The sequence below is a fragment of the Cervus elaphus genome, chromosome 19, assembly GCF_910594005.1.
Source record: "Cervus elaphus chromosome 19, mCerEla1.1, whole genome shotgun sequence".
NCBI lineage: Eukaryota > Metazoa > Chordata > Mammalia > Artiodactyla > Cervidae > Cervus > Cervus elaphus.
Window position 1 is genome coordinate 20,629,808 of NC_057833.1, and position 16,977 is coordinate 20,646,784.

At 38.0% G+C, this 16,977-nt stretch overlaps 1 protein-coding gene and 1 non-coding gene across 2 annotated transcripts in view; both read right to left on the reverse strand.

The window, feature by feature from the left end:
- WDR49 (WD repeat domain 49) overlaps nucleotides 1–16,977 on the reverse strand; it is a 165,545-nt gene that overhangs the window by 113,309 nt on the left and 35,259 nt on the right. The window contains exons 3-5 of the mRNA XM_043875086.1: nucleotides 14,842–15,282; nucleotides 8,748–8,924; nucleotides 7,715–7,889 (exon numbers count right to left, since the gene is read on the reverse strand). Of these exons, the coding sequence (XP_043731021.1) occupies nucleotides 7,715–7,889; nucleotides 8,748–8,924; nucleotides 14,842–15,282 (793 nt within the window). The remainder of the gene's footprint in view (nucleotides 1–7,714; nucleotides 7,890–8,747; nucleotides 8,925–14,841; nucleotides 15,283–16,977) is intronic.
- On the reverse strand, nucleotides 11,032–11,138 carry LOC122676189. The gene has a single exon (XR_006335474.1). It is a non-coding gene; the product is annotated as a U6 spliceosomal RNA (small nuclear RNA).

A 16,977-nucleotide genomic window follows, 5' to 3' on the forward strand; every position in this document is an offset into this window, starting at 1 on the left:
CAGATATCCCAAATTTACTGAAGAGGAAATAGTCCAAAAGCCATATCACCCTAGGTCATGTGGCTAATTGAGGATAGAGACGAGACTGTGTGCCATCCTGATTGGCTGTGAGCTTTTCATTTGTACTATCGCATCTTTCTTTTCCATGAAATTAAAAGAGGTTTGCTCCTTGGAAGAAAAGCTATGACCAACCTAGACAGTATATTAAAAAGCAGAGACATCCCTTTACTGGCAAAGGTCTGTATAGTTAAAAATATGGTTTTTCCAGTAGTCATGTATGGATGTGAGAGTTGGACCAAGAAGAAAGTTGAGCACCAAAGAATTGATGCTTTCAAACTGTGGTGTTGGAGAAGACTCTTGAGAGTCCCTTGGGCTGCAAGGAGATCAATCCTAAAAGAAATCAACCCTGAATATGCATTGGAAGAACTGATGTTGAAGCTGAAGCTCCAATATTTGGCCACCTGATGCGAAGAGCTGACTCACTGGAAAAGACCCTGACGCTGGGAAAGATTGAGGACAGGAGGAGAAGGAGACAGAGGATGAGACAGATGGATGGCATCACTGACCCAATAGACATTGAGCAAACTCAGGGAGATAGTAAAGGACAGGGAAGCTTGGCATGCTGCAGTCCATGGGGTTGCAAAGAGTCGGACACAACCTAGCAACTGAACAGCAAACAACAATCTTTCTTTTCCACTAAGCCACACTGCCATAGGCATGCCAGGTTTTTTCTATTATCTGATTTGAAGTTCTTTCCATGACCAGCTACACTCACTGAGCCTCATTGTGTGCATGCAAGTGCAGTCGCTCGGTCACGTCCAGCTCTTTGTAACCCCGTAGACTGTAGACCACCAGGCCCCTCTGTCCATGGGATTTTCCTGGCAAGAACACTGTAGTGGGTTGCCATTTCCTCCTCCAGGGGATCTTCCTGACTCAGAGATAGAACCCAAGTCTCCTGGGTCTCCTGCATTGCAGGCAGATTCTTTACCACTGAGCCACTGCGGAAGCCCCTTTGAACCTCACGGGGGAGCAATTAATTTTAGGAGCATAAAGATTGCTGATCACTTGCTACATTAATACTGCTACATTACTAGAAGAACCAGCAGTATAAAATCTGAGGACAATGTCCTTATCAGGAGCATCCTCAATGAAACAATTCCCTTTGTTTACAGAAAATGCTGAGTTACTATAACTTGACAGTAGTATAACACATGAAGTATACTACAGAGCACTATAATTATATCTTCAAATCCATGGGCATTCCATAATGTCATTACAGTACAATCAAAATAAAGTATTTCTACCCTGAAAATTGCTTTGGCATGTCATTATATCCAGGTATCTTCTTCAGTTTTATGGCTTTAAAGAAAAACATATTAAAAAGTACATTCTGTCCTTGTATTTAAAGTATTGCTTTAAGATTTTAATCTGGAGGTTAGCAAGTGACATTTTTGGACCTGTAGTCTTACATACTGGAGCTTCAAACAATTCACACTTTGTTTTTAAACCAAGATATAACTCGTTTCTGGTTAAACTGTAGAATGCCAGAGTTCCTGAGAATGCCCAAGCAAAATGTGAAAGTAAAGACATTTCTTTGAAATCAAATTACCTGGTTGATCAAAATGTGTTCCTTACTTCTTGAAGAGAGAAAAGGAAATGATGGGTTATGATGAAAAAGTCTTTAAACTATCAAGCTAGGGGATGGGAAGAACTGATAAAATAAATGATTTGTTTTAAACATTCTCAATGAGTTTGAGGATTGGTAGAAAAATATTTAAAATTACTTTTAGATAATATGTTGAGGGATAAAAAGGACAATTTGATCATGTCTGTCCATTCCTTAAGACGCTAAATTTCAACTCTTCCAACTGTCTTGCCTTTAGTCATAAAAAAAGCATTAAGGGAAGCTGTCATCATCGATCCTCGCTCTTGTGTTGCTATCAAAATAACTGTGTAATAGCAATTAGTTTATGTGGAAAACATGATTTGAAAACGAAAAGTGATACTAAAAACTCAGCAAGTAATGCTATTAAGTGTACTTAGAGTAAGTTAGAATGAGGCCCTTTTTCTTATCTGCCAACAGATGGAAGCTATCAGTTCAGTTCAGTCCCTCAGTCGTGTCTGACTCTTTGCGACCCCATGAACTATAGCAGGGTAGAAAATTGGGCCATTTCTAACTAAGAGTTCTTATTATCATTTTTCAGGTTTTCACTTTATGAGTCATGTGACTTAGGAAAACTCCCTACCTGGAACTTTCTTTGATGTTCTCTTGTCTAAAAGTGAAATGAAAGTGCAAGTTGCTCAGTCATGTCCGACTCTTTGTGACCCCATGGACTATACAGTCCGTGGAATTCTCCAGGCCAGAATACTGGAGTGGGTAGCCTTTTCCTTCTCCAGGGTATCTTCCTGACCCAGGAGTTGAACTGGCGTCTCCCACATTGCAGGCAGATTCTTTACCAGCTGAGCCGCAAGGGAAGCCCAAGAATACTGGAGTGGGTAGCCTCTCCCTTCTCCAGCAAATCTTCCTGACCCAGGAATCAAACCGGATTCTCCTGCATTGCAGATGGATTCTTTACCAACTGAGCTATCAGGGAAGGTCTCTTGTCTGAAGTAGTCTTGTCTGATGGAGTTTATTTTCAGTTGTATTCCTTATTTTGAAGTGGGAGTAGTCCCATTCTCTGAGACCACCCCCAGGACTCTCTACATTCTGAATAACTACCATTTCAAAGAGGAAAGATAAGAAAGAATAAAGCTAGCTATTCCATTAAAAAAAAAAAATCTAACTCAGCCCTAGTAGGCATATTAAAAATAATAATGCCATTCTTTTAATGAATTTTCAAAATACTGGACTAGACTTACAATGGATCTTACCCTTCTGCCACACCATGGGACAAGCTACAGGAAGAGATCTTTTACAGCAAACATTGGCCAGTCGCTCACGGCTGATTTCAACTGCTTTAAACCCAGCAAGAGCGCTGCCCAGAAGAGCAGCATGTTCCAGCTGATTCTGTGGTGCACCGTTTATGTCTGGAGGACTGATGTAGATGTAGGGAAGTGGAAAAACACACAGGCAAGACATTAAATCTGGCTTCTCTTTCAGACTTAGTCCCCATCAATTAGGAAGGCTCCCTAAGAAAACAACCTGCTTTCTGTATTCTAAATTCTCTGGCACACTTTCATTAATCAGCTCAGCAATTAGTGATTTTATCAGTTCAAACTGTTTTGTACCTTCTCATAGCCATGGTCAAACAAAGAGGGCAAAACACCTTCCAACATAATAAAAAAATCAATCATTTTTATTGTAGGCAATTTAGTATTCACTCTTTCCAGAGCTGAACTTCGAGTCTGTGGGTTTCAAGGTTTCCAATGATATTATCTATATGAAAAGGCAATTCTTTATGATCAAAAAAGAGAGAAAGTTCTCTGAGGTTCAAGATGTTTATGTCTTGCCACTATTGCTCAAAATCTCTGTACTTACTCTGCACTTACTTTACATTTCAGAAGGTAATTATTTTTCCATTAAGATACAACACAGAACCACTCAGACGAGATGAAAGCATTTTCTCCTTCAAAGTTTTAAGTAAACCTGAACCTTATCTTAAAGCAGTAAGCTAATATTCTTATGTCTGAAAGTGAGTAATTCTTATATTTCAGTTTTACGGATATTTTTATCTTAGCTTCAGTGAAATATTACCAAGCTTGCCCATGTACTAGCTTCTTCCGTCTGTTGTGTATTCCCTCCTCACTGAGAGGGAAATCAGTAAAAATATTCCTCGAAGAGGTCTAAGAATATCAGTTCATGTTGCTGGGGTCAAAAAAAGCCTCACATGAAAGCAACCAGTGTTTGCTTGCTCCTGACAGAGACAGGCTCGAAGACCAAGGAACATAATCGCTACTAAGACCACCGTCCTATGTTTGATTCCGGCCCGCTTTCCTCTTTTTCCTGCCTCCTCATTTCAGCCTTCCTCCCTCCGCCCCATACTGAAACACCTGAGTTACAAAGAAGCCAAGAAACAGTTGTGGTTAGGGCATCTGTGAACTGAAAAGTGGACCCTAACCACAGGTGTGCTGGCTCACCTGAACCACAGAGGCAGCCTCACTCACCCTTTGAAACCACTCTGAAATATCTCAAGACAAAAAGATCTAGGAATTTGAAGGCAGAGTAATAGAATCTAGCTCAACTAAAGTATGGGTTCCTCAGGTGGCGCAGTGGTAAAGAACCAGCCTGTCAATCCAGGAGACATGAGAAATGCAGGTTCAATCCCTGGGTCAGGAAGATCCCCTAGAGGAGGACATGGCAACCCACTCTGGTATTCTTGCCTGGAAAATTCCATGAACAGAGAAGCCTGGTGGGCTACAGTCCATGGGGTTGCAAAGAGTCAAATGCAACTGAACACACACACACACAAAATCTAAAGCATAGTTATTTTTTAAAAAATAGTTGAATAAAAATGAAAAAGCCTCCATAACATGTAGGACAATATCAAGCATCTTACATATAAATAATGGAAGTCCCTGGGGGAAAAAAAAGAGAGAAACAGAAACCTTTGAAAAAAATAACAATAGAAACATTTTCAAATTTAATGAGTATTCTAAATCCACATATCCAAGAATCTCAGTGAATTCTAAACAGCATAAACACACACACACACACACCAAAAAAACTAAGGCACATTACAATCAAATTGCTTAAAATCAGTGAGAAATGGAAAGACCCTATGAACATTGTCCTATGTGCTATCGTGGAACTTAACGAGAATAAAGGACATATTTCCTGCCCTAAAAACGGTGTTTTAATTTTCAATTTCTGTGTAATGTGATTTGCATGTCAGGCATCCAAACTTCCTGCTGGGATTAGGAAGGTTATGACAGAATCAAGATTCTGATACGAGAATAGAAATTTGTAGGAACCCAGGAGCAAAGCCAGAATTGAGGAGTTTGCAAATTACACAAGGAAGCGTCCACCGGCACTTGATGGCTGAAGAGATAAATATGATGCTTGGCAAAGGGAAGAGAAGTTTCAATAACAATACTGGCAAGGAAGATTCTTCTTTGGTGGCAGATCTAGAATATCTCAGAATACAGACTCCTTCAGAAGTAGTCCACATTGAGAAAGTGAGCTAGGGAGAGTTCAAGCATTGGCCTCCAGAGAGCATCTGTCATCTGTAAAAAGAACATTTCCCTACTTGGGAATCGAAGTCATTATAAGATACTCTAATATTGCTCATCACTCCACATTTCAGACTTTGAGTTCTGAAGATCCCATTTCAAAAGGCTGCTTGTTTCTTTCCTGGATTTATCATTTCCATTTTCTCATGATCCCAACTAGCCAATTTGATTGCAGTTTCTTTCTCTGTCCTCCAATCTATGCTGGACAAAACTACTACATAAACTTTTCCTAAATGCTATCTATATCAAGTCTGCACAGATTTCCTCAAAAACCTTCAGGGCTTCACTGTTCCATTTTTCTGTTAAATGTGAACTTGGTCTGGTTGCCAAGATCTTCCAATAGACATCCCTGTTAGACCTTGGCATTGTTATTTTCTTAATACTCCATTTCTAATGTATTCATGTCCATCTCTGCCTCCATTACTATGCCTGCTTACCTATATTTACTCATGTTCACTGTGCTCTCTTCCTCTCCCCTCATTTATCCTTCAACTACCACCACTCACCCCTGAAGCTTTTCCTCATGTCTTTTCCTGCTTACAAATTCCAAGAGTCAAAATCTTGTTTATATGACTTAGTAGTTAATTTTCAGTACCATTGTACAATGTTTAAATAAGTTATTTTACATTAGTCTTTCATTCTTATTTGTATATTGTTTTTTGAGATAAGCCTATAATTTATCTTTCTTCAATTGCCTCCAATGCATAAGACTGTTTTAAAGCACAAAAAATATTAAGTCTTTAGTTTATATATGAAAATATGATACTTGTTTGGAAGCAGCTGTAACACCTTCCATCACTTTCAAGTACTCTCTTCACTTTCTAGTACTTACTTGTTTCCACGTTATGAAAACATAACACAGAATTTTGTGCCTGTCACACATAGTGGATGACCAAAAGTTTTATTTTTTGTTTTCCCATGATTAATATCATTCAAGAATTAAGGGATAGGTAGAAAGTACAAAGGGCTTCCCAGGTAGCTCTGCTGTTAAAGAATCTGCCTCCAATGCAGGAGACCCCGATTTGATTGCTGGGTTGGGAAGATCCCCTGGAGGAGGAGGGCATGGCTGGCCATTCTACTATTCTTGCCTGGAGAATCCCCATGGACAGAGGAGGCCGGTGGGCTACCATCCATAGGGTCACAAAGAGTCAGACATGACTGAGCGACCAAGCATAACACAGCACAGAAATTACAAAAGACACGGCATGATTCATGCTGAAGAAAAAATTGCAGAACTTATAGTTCGTCATGTGGGATATTATTATTGTGGGTCATGCATTAAAGAGTTAGTTCCAAACTCCTACAACTCAAAGAGGGTAAAGCTATCACACTAACCAACTGTTGGGTCTATTTTGACTATCTCTTCTTCAAAGTACATTACAGCATACTAACACATATATATGGAATTTAGAAAGATGGTAACGATAACCCTATATGCAAAACAGAAAAAGAGACACAGAAGTACAGAACAGACTTTTGAACTCTGTGGGAGAAGGTGAGGGTGGGATGTTTCGAAAGAACAGCATGTATATTATCTATGGTGAAACAGATCACCAGCCCAGGTGGGATGCATGAGACAAGTGCTCAGGCCTGGTGCACTGGGAAGACCCAGAGGAATCGGGTGGAGAGGGAGGTGGGAGGGGGGATCGGGATGGGGAATACGTGTAACTCTATGGCTGATTCATATCAATGTATGACAAAACCCACTGAAATGTTGTGAAGTAATTAGCCTCCAACTAATAAAAATAAATAAATAAATTTAAAAAAAAAAGAATATACCTGCCATATAACAATGAGACTGATCCATTCTTTTCAGTGGGTATTGTTTATGTAATAGTTTTGAAGTGAGAAAAATACCATAGTCTTAGGGTCTGGACCAAAACAGATATCAGAACAGGTACTGCACATTTGGATCTTAAACCATCAGATGCAAATTTCATAAAAATTAGGCATAATACAAAATTAGCAAACTCATTGTTGGCTAGGTTTTTAAAAAGTCCTGACCTTCCATAGATACTGTTTTATAACATAATCCTATCTCACAGAGAACTGCCCCTCAAGTACTCTAGATCACAGCAGTTCAGTCATTATACAGAAAAAGAGAAATAAGAAAAGAAAATTAAGAAGATTCCATTCTGAAGACAGTAAAACTAATACACCTCCCATGAGAATATAAAGAAAGCAAGGGAGTGTTTTAAGGGCTCTTGTTAAATTCTTTTATTAAGTAGACCCAAATGTGACCACACAAAATTAGTTAGGATCAGAGTTGGGGTGAAGTTAAATGGATTCTGTGATAATTTTCTCCTCTCTCTTGAGATTCTTAACTGCACAGTCCATCTGAATTAATTGTATGAGGAATAAATTTTAGAAAGAAAGAAGTAATTCCTGCTAGCGTGTAGAGGATAGCTGAGTTCAGGTCAGAACCTCCTGGGAGTCCATTATTAGTTTCTAGACTTGAACACTATATACGAAATATTTTCATGAAAAAATACAACTGTAGAAGGCTAAGGTAACTGTTTCTTTCATCACTGTTTAAGTTCAGTACCTTGTCTGACCCAATCTCCGTGATGAAGTTTGTGCCCTAATGTGTAGCAACATTTGTGATGTCCAGGGCGCAGCTCTGCCCAGTTAATGGTCACTGTTGCTTCTTCATCTTCACATGCACCAGCAGGATGCTCAAAAAGGGAAATCAAGGCTGTTGTGAAAGCAATTACTTGAACCTTGAGAGAGACATTGCAAGAAAAATAAATATGCATAGGGTGATTGTTGAAAGAAGATACTGTGTTTTTTAAGATTAATAAGGAATAGATATTGAACAAACAGGCATTTATTTAATATTATTTAAAAGTCACAAGCAGTTATATTGAAAGGCATGACACTACAAGATTACTAAGGCAAGTACCAAGGGCATTTATTTGTTTGCTTTTATGATATATTTGTCATTAAAAACAGTAAGGATGAAAAACTTAGATAATTATGAAATGAAACTGTTCAAATTAGGCTATTTCAGCATTCATAGACATATTCTATGTCTACGTCATTCATTAAAAAAATCATTTTTCAGAATCGTAGAATTTGATGGAAAAACAGAAATCACTGTATGCAGTCTCTGAGGTTTGGTGCTGCTCTCCTTAATGCATCTATTCCTTTGTCACTTGAGACAGGAAATAAGCATATCCCTGGAGCCCACTACTGAGAAGCCTGAAACCCTATGAATAAAAATCTGAATAATCAATATGAAACAGTTGTGAGACATAACTTTAGACATTTAACATTATATGTTGATTAACATTGGGACCTAATAGATTAAGCATCCTATGGTGAAAAAGTTAGCAAATACTTTTTCCTAAAGAAAGAAAATGAGTCTATACCTAGGCAAGAAAACCACAGTGAAGATTGGTTTTCATAGGCAAGAAGAGGAACTATGACCTAGTCCATCTTTTTCATGTCCATGGTATGTGGCCTTGTAATCTATAAAGCAGTTCAATTAGGAGGTCACATTCATTGCACTCTTTCTATTTGAGCTATAGTTTGATGATTATATCCATAATGTTCAACCTTATCCTCCCCTCACTTACCTTTCCAGTTATGTCCCCAAAAGAAAGAATGGACTCATTGGCATCAAGAGGGTTGTACCAATAATCCATACAAATTGGTGTTCCTTTCAGGCCTTGGAGTTTATATTGACAAGGAAATTCTTCTTTGGACAGTAGATCATAGAAAAAAATCTCTTTACTTGTAAAAGCCACTGCTATCTAAAGTAACAAAACATAAGATCAGAAAACATTTCTGATGGATTAGTGAAATGAAAATGAAAAGCAGACATGCAAATCATCCAGTCCCATCACTTCATGGAAAATGGAAGGGGAAAAATGGAAACAGTGACAGACTTTATTTTCTTGGGCTCCAAAATCTTTGCAGATGTTGAGTGCAGCCATGAAATGAAAAGATGCTTGCTCCTTGGAAGAAAAGCTATCAAAAACCTAGATAGTGTTTTAAAAAGCAGAGACATTACTTTGCTGACAAAGGTCCATACGAGTCAAAACTATGGTTTTTTCCAGTAGTCATGGATGGATGGGAGAGTTAGACTTTAAAGAAGGCTGAGTGCCAAAGAATTGATGCTTTTGAACTGTAGTGTTGGAAAAGAACTCTTGAGAATTCTTTGGACTGCAAGGAGATCAAACTAGTCAATCCTAAAGTAAATGAATCCTGAATATTTTTTGGAAGGATTGATGCTGAAGGTGAAGCTCCAATACTTTGGCCACTTGATGCGAAGAACCAACGGACTGGAAAAGACTCTGATGTTGGAAAAATTGAGGGCAGGAGGAGAAGGGGCGACAGAGGATGAGATGGTTGGATGGCATCACTGACTCAATGGACATGAGTTTGAGCAATCTCCAGGGGATGGTGAAGGAGAGGGAAGCCTGGCATGCTGCAGTCCACGGGGTCGCAAAGAGTCGGACATGACTGAGCTACTGAACAACAACAAAAACCAGAACAGAGGTATCACCAGAGATATCTGCAAAGACCATGCTCTAGGTGTGTGTGGTGGCAGAAACTCAGGGTCTAGAGATCAGAGTTACTCCAGGTCCCAACATCACTGTATGGCCCAGCAAACCCTTGTACATCAAAAATTTGCTTTTCCATCGTCATGTAAATTGTCTTTATCCCCTTTGAAATACCAAACCACCACCCCAACACCCTCTTCTGTCTTTCCTAAAGATGGTATTTTTAACAACCTAGACAGCATATTAAAAAGCAGAGACATCACTTTGCTGACAGAGGTCTGTATGATCTAAGATGATTTTTCCACTATACAGATGTGAGTTGGACCATAAAGAAGGCTGAGTTGAGTGCCAAAGAGTTGATGCTTTTGAACGTGTTGCTGGAAAAAACTCTTGAGAGCCCCTTGGACTGCAAGGTGATCAGTCCATCCTAAAGAAAATCAATCCTGAATATTCATTGGAAGGACTGATGCTGAGGCTGAAGCTCCAATACTTCGGCCACCTGATATGAAGAGTTGACTCATAGGAAAAGACTCCGATACTCAGAAAGATTGAAGATAGGAGAAGGGGCTGACAGAGGATGAGAGGGTTGAATTGTATCACTGACTCAATAAGTTTGAGCAAACTCTGGGAGATAGTGAAGGAAAAGGAGGTCTGACATGCTGCAGTCCATGGGGTTGCAGAGTCAGACACAACTTAGCAACCAAAGAACATCAACAACAAAGATGGTATTTAAGGTGAGGGCTTTGGACATTTTGGTGAGTTACTCAGTTCATCTGAGATCCTTCTGATATACTTGTTATTCCCAACACCAGGAATGCCAGGTTAGTTTAACATACAAATATCAACTAATGTAATACTCCATATTAAAAGAATGAAGGAGAAAGGCTATATTATCATCTCAATATCTGCAAAAAAAAGCATTTTACAAAGACCTATGCATTTTCATGATAAAAATATTCAACAAATCAGGAATAGAAAGAAACTTGATAAAGAGAATGTACAAGAAAGAAAAAATCTACAGCTGATACCATACTTGATGGTGAAAAACTGAATATATTCTCCCTAAGATCAGAAATAAAACAAGGATGTTCACTCTTACTACTTCTACTCAATGCTGTGCTAGAATTTCTATCCAGGGAAATTAGGCAAGAAAAATAAACAACAGCAAAACCAATTAAAATTAATAAATGAATTCAGCAAAGTTGCAGGGTATAAGATCACTTTTATAAACCTATTTATATTCACTAGCAATGGACAATTGAAAAATGAAATTATCAAAGAGGATGTTAATAGAACAAAAAGAAAAAGTACTAACTGGGATACAATATTTTTTTTTTTTTTTTTTTTTTTTTTTAAAAATATGGAACGCTTCACGAATTTGCGTGTCATCCTTGCGCAGGGGCCATGCTAATCTTCTCTGTATCGTTCCAACCTTAGTATATGTGCTGCCGAAGCGAGCACGGGGATACAATATTTTTAAATTATCACATAATTGCGCATACATAGAATATATACAGAATTCTCAAAATTCAATAATAACAAGGTAAACCCAATAAAAATGGTCAAAGAATTTGAAGAAACACTTCACTGAAGAGGATATATAGGTAGCAAACAAGCACATGAAAATATGTTCAACATTATTACTCATTAGGGAAAAGTGAAATCACACCTCGATAAGATAAAATACAAACCTACTAAAAGGGCTAAAATTAAGGGAGAAAAACTTCATCATACCAAGTATTGGTGAGGATATGTTATATCAAAAGTGGAATATTATACAACGATAAAAGATAAATTTCTCATATATCCAACAGCATAGATGAATCTCAAAATAATTATGCTAATTATGTTAAAGAAGCCAAATCAAAAAAGAAAAGTTTACACACTGTATAATGTCAACAGATGAGAAAATGCAAACTATAGTGACAGAAAGCATATCAGTGGTTACTTGACAAGTAAGGAAGGGCGGGGCTGGATGAAGGATTACAAAACTACTTGAGGAAAATCTGAGGGTGAAAAAATGCATTCATTATCTTCATCATACTATTGATTTTTCACAGCTATATACATATATTAAAAATCTGTCAAATTGGATTATTTTAATATATGCAGTGGATTTTGTATAATCACACCTAAACAAAGCTGTCTAAAAAAGAAGAAAAAAATATAAATGTTAGTGCTGGGTAAAAACAAAGGAAAGGCTAAGATTTAACTATCAGTCCTGGAAAGCAGAAACAGTACAACATAGTCATTACCTGATACCAACACAAACATTACATGATAATACAGAATGTTACAAGGGCTTCCCAGGTGGTGCTAGTGACAAAGAATCCAGTCAATGCAGGAGATATAAGATATGTGGGTTCGATCCCTGGGTTGGGAAGATTCCCTGAAGGAGGGGACAGCAACTCACACCAGTATTCTTGCCTGGAGAATCCCAGGGATAGAGGAGCCTGGCAGGCTACAGTCCATAGGATTGCAAAAGAGTAGGACATGACTGAAGCAACTTAGTATACATGCACGCACAGAATGCTACACACACATACCAAAAAAAGTATAAACTAGAAACATTTTTAATCCAGAGCAGCTAAACATTAACATCAGATCCTTAGCAAGAAAGAACTGGATATGACATCAACTGCCACTGGGGACACAGCAAAATTCTAAAGCACAGGTTCAGAAATCAAGCTGCCTTGGTTTACAAATCTTGCAACCCTGACTGCATCCTGTGTGACACGGGGCACATTACACAAGCTCTCCTTGCCTCTCTCTTTCTTAAATTGGGAATAAATCCCCTTGAAACTGATTATTCATTGGAAGAACTGAAGCTGAAGCTCCAACACTTTGGCCACCTGATGCCAAGAGTATACTCATTGGAAAAGACCCTGATGCTGGGAAAGACTGAGGGCAAGAGGAGAAGAGGGTGACAGAGGATGAGGTGGTTGGACGGCATCATGGAATCAATGAAAATTCATTTGAACAAACTCCAGGATATAGTGAAGAACAGAGAAACCTGGCAAGCTGAAGTTCATGGGGTCACAAAGAATTGGAGACCATTTTGTGACCGAACAACAAGGTGATCTGGAGATGATTAATAGAGCAAGGCATGTTACATAGAAAGCTAATGTTCATGATGATTATTTTTTAATGGTTCTTGGCAGTAGAACATACTATTCCCCACTTGAAAGAATCTGGCTCTTTGGAGCCATTCAAATGGCTGCTTCTGGGTCTGGCATAATAAATATACAAGATAATCCTGGAACATCTAGTCTACCCAGGAAACGAGGAAGCTTTGAAAGACAGATAGGGTTATATCAGAAAAGACTCCAGCTAACTTGTACTAGTTCCATTGTCCAAAGATGGTAAATTTAGGGGGGCAGGATAATAACTCAGTGGATAGAGATATACCAAGTTTGTTTAAACCCATGAGTTTATAATGATATTGATAACAATAATGATATAGCACTCATTTTTCATCTAATTAGAAAAGTAGCTAATTATTTTGAATACTGGTAAATAAAAGGAAATACCTGGGCATTTATTCTGCTTTTGTTAACAATTTGTATTCAGTTCATTTCAGTTCAGTCACTCAGTCATGTCTCTTTGTGACCCCATGAATCGCAGCACGCCAGGCCTCCCAGTCCATCACCAACTCCCAAAGATTACTCAGACTCATGCCCCTCGAGTCAGTGATGCCATCCAGCCATCTCATCCTCTGTTGTCCCCTTCTCCTCCTGCCCCCAATCCCTCCCAGCATCAGGGTCTTTTCCAATTTGTATTACACAGTAGCTAATGATGGGGAGTTTCTTTATTTTATAGAGGTATTCCAGCTTATAAAGAAAGAGGAAATGATGAAATTAGAATATCACCATCTTGCAACTCCTGATAAATTGATGTATCTAAGAATAATCCGTAACATCTGTTAACATCCCAAGAAGAGAAAGAACCAGGCATTTTGTGCCCTCTGACTGAGGAACACCTCTTCTAAAATATACAGACGATCAAGGCTTTTGACTTGAGGACCAATTTACTGGAAACACAGAGAGCAAGTGGCCATGTTAAACAACCCCATGCAAACAGTCTGAGAGATTTAGACTGTGAGAAACTCTAAAGGACAAACACCTAGCTTCTTGAAGAACAGCGATAGCAATGACAACAAAATACAAAACAAAAATGAGAGGGAGGAAAATGTGTGAATCAAAAAAGACATATCAACCATTCATAATGTTTGGACCTTATTCATACCTTGACTCAAACTATCAAAACAAACAACAAACTATTAAAAAATCATCAGACAATGAAATATGTTCATGACTGGACATTTGATTATATTAAGGAATTATTGTTATTGATATAAATGTGATATGGTATTATGGTTGTGCTAAAGAGACATTTTTCAGAAATACTGAAGTATCTACAGATTAAATGATTGGAATTTTGGATTTCACTATAAAGAGGAGATGTAGAAGGAACAGAAGGGCTGTGAATTGGAAATGGTTAAGGGTGAATATTGGCTCTTAATGGGATTATCTCTGTTTGTGTGTGCACTTTAATTTTTTCACAGTAAAATTTACCATCTGCTTAATGTAATATAAGAATATGGATTTTTTTAAGCTGCATTATTCCCTCAGAAACTGACTTTCCTTTCAGTATGTTATCTTCCTCATAGGTATGGTTACATGAAGGTATCTGGACTGATACTGATGATGGACTACCCATCAAAATTAAAAAACTGACTAATCCAGCAGTCAAAATCAGAAAAGCAGTTTCCTGAAATTGCAGGTTTCCTGAAATTTTCTGATCTGTGCCTTGCACTTGGACAGCCTCTCAACTCTGCATATAAATGTATATACTTTCAGATTGCAAAAAACTACAGAGGCATGAAGGTCTTATCAGCGAGTAATGCACCCTGACCTCATGTGGGACAGAGCCAAGAATCTGAGTCACCACTGGCTTTGTCATTTAAAGGCACACAACAGAATAGTTTGGAAAATGGAATAATTCACTTAGCTTGACTTGTGCTCCCTCCAGGTCAGATGAAAGGTATGGAAGAATAATGCAGTTCTCTATCACTGTTAGTGTTACACTTGCTATTTATCAGGAGTCCTGTCTCATCATTTCCTCCCTTTTACAAGCAATAAATTTATTTACACAGACTATGTACCTTGTTTACATTTTCCAGAGAAACCATACTTGTCACCCACAGGTGCTTTAGCTTGGTGGCATCTGAAGTGATGGGAAGTGTTTTTTGCAGCTTTAAATTCTCTCCCCAGATTCCTACTGAACCTTCCTTACTGATGGTCAGATAACGACTTGAACTTTTTAAGAAAATTACTCTTTGGATGGTATCTTTGTGTTTCACTGGGAGAAATTCAAGGTCTCTCCACTGGGGAACCACAGTTGCCTTTGCTTGTTCATCTTTCTCATAAAGTGTTAACAGCAGAAATGAAGTCAGCTTGTCCCAATTAATGAAGCCCTCTTGGGCCACATCCACTTTATCAAAGAGCTCTCCATATTCTTCCTTTGTACCCCAGCCAACAATCTCTGTCATTCTCTGCACAAACTCTTCTCTGGACATACAAATGGTTTGACTGGGCTCCGAGGGCTAGAAACAAGAACAAAAATAAGACATCAGTGAAAGAGACCACTGTGCTACCCTCAAAGGTGAATCTCATCAGCAATTCTTCCAAGATGCAAAAAAATACCTTCTAACCTTACAATGGTGTTACACTGAAGTAAATTTGGGCTGCAGAGCAAATAATTGACAGATCTGCAAGCTGACATCCTCAATCACAGATGTCCTTGTAATTGGCAGAGGGAAGCAGGAAAGTCAGAGATTTAATATGATGATAGATGCAGAGGTCAGAGCGACACAGGACTGTAAACCAAGGCATGCAGGTGACCTCTAAAAGCTGGACAAGGCAAGGAATCAGAGGGCCTCCAGAAGGAAGACCATCTTGACCACACCTTGACATTAGCCCTGGAAAATCCATTTTGGAATTCTGAGCTGTAGAACTGTAAAATAATACAGGTATGAGTTTTATGCTACTAAGTTTGTGGTAATTTGTTATAGCATCAATAAGAAATGAATATAGTGGTTTAGAGAAAATAGATGAATCCCTGAGGAGAGTTTAGCATTGCCAGCAAAATGGTATCACAGTGACACTTTAATCCAAGAGCAAGAAGTCACCTATACGAACCCCAAATTACAAAAACAGTGAAACCTTATAAGTTGATTTTGGTTATTCATGATAGTAATGCACTATAATGGTTATGTTCTACAAACACAAAATTAGCAGATACTGAACGATGGCTTTTATGGAAAGACAAGGTTAGGTTTCTGTGAGCCTCTGGTCACAATATTTTCATCAACTGGTCAAATCGTAACTTTGTTTTATGTCTGTTTCCATTGAAAGACATTTTAATATATATTGTTAATTCTAACATTGAATTCATGGCCAACAGCACTATAACTTATGACTGAATGGAGCTTATCTAAGACATGTATTTTCTCCAAAAGGCACAGCACAGGCTCCTTGCATTTAGACAGAACTTTACACTACACTTGGGGAGCCTTTTTTTTTTTTTTTTTTTTTGGGTAATTATATACTAGAAGATATATTTATACCATTAATATTTCAACAAATTCCATGTTCTACAACGGTTTCATTCCTCACAAAAGTAGGATTAACAACACATTTTTCCACTAGGATCTGAGACATTGCACAGAATGACACTCAAATGTCATGCTCATCATTGACAACGAAAATCTTAATTATGACCATCAGAAAAAAGGTCAGCATGGTTGCTCTAACAGATTTTTCAGTCTTCCAATACAAGTTCTACCCAAATCCATAAAGAAATACATACACATAGGAACCTACAAACTGACAGCAAATCTATTCAGATAAATATTGGACATCATCTGTATGAATGTTAAAGGCATAACTTCAGACATTCTTCAAATTCACAGAATGACAACCAGAAAGTATGGCTACACACAATCCATTCAGTTTTATGAACTACCAATGAATAACCTCACAAGGAATTTAAAGGCAGATGACCATTTCAAATGTCATTTTCAATATTTAATAGCTTTGATGTATGAACAACACTGTAAGACAGAAAATTTAAAAGTATGACCGAAATAAATGAAGTCAGTCCTCAATAGATATGAAAACATCCCATGGTAGTGAAATTAATTAACATAGTTATTAGGACTTTAATGCACAGACACATTTCCAGATTCGATGTGATCAGAATTAACATTTGACAAAAAATACAAAAACTGATTTTAACA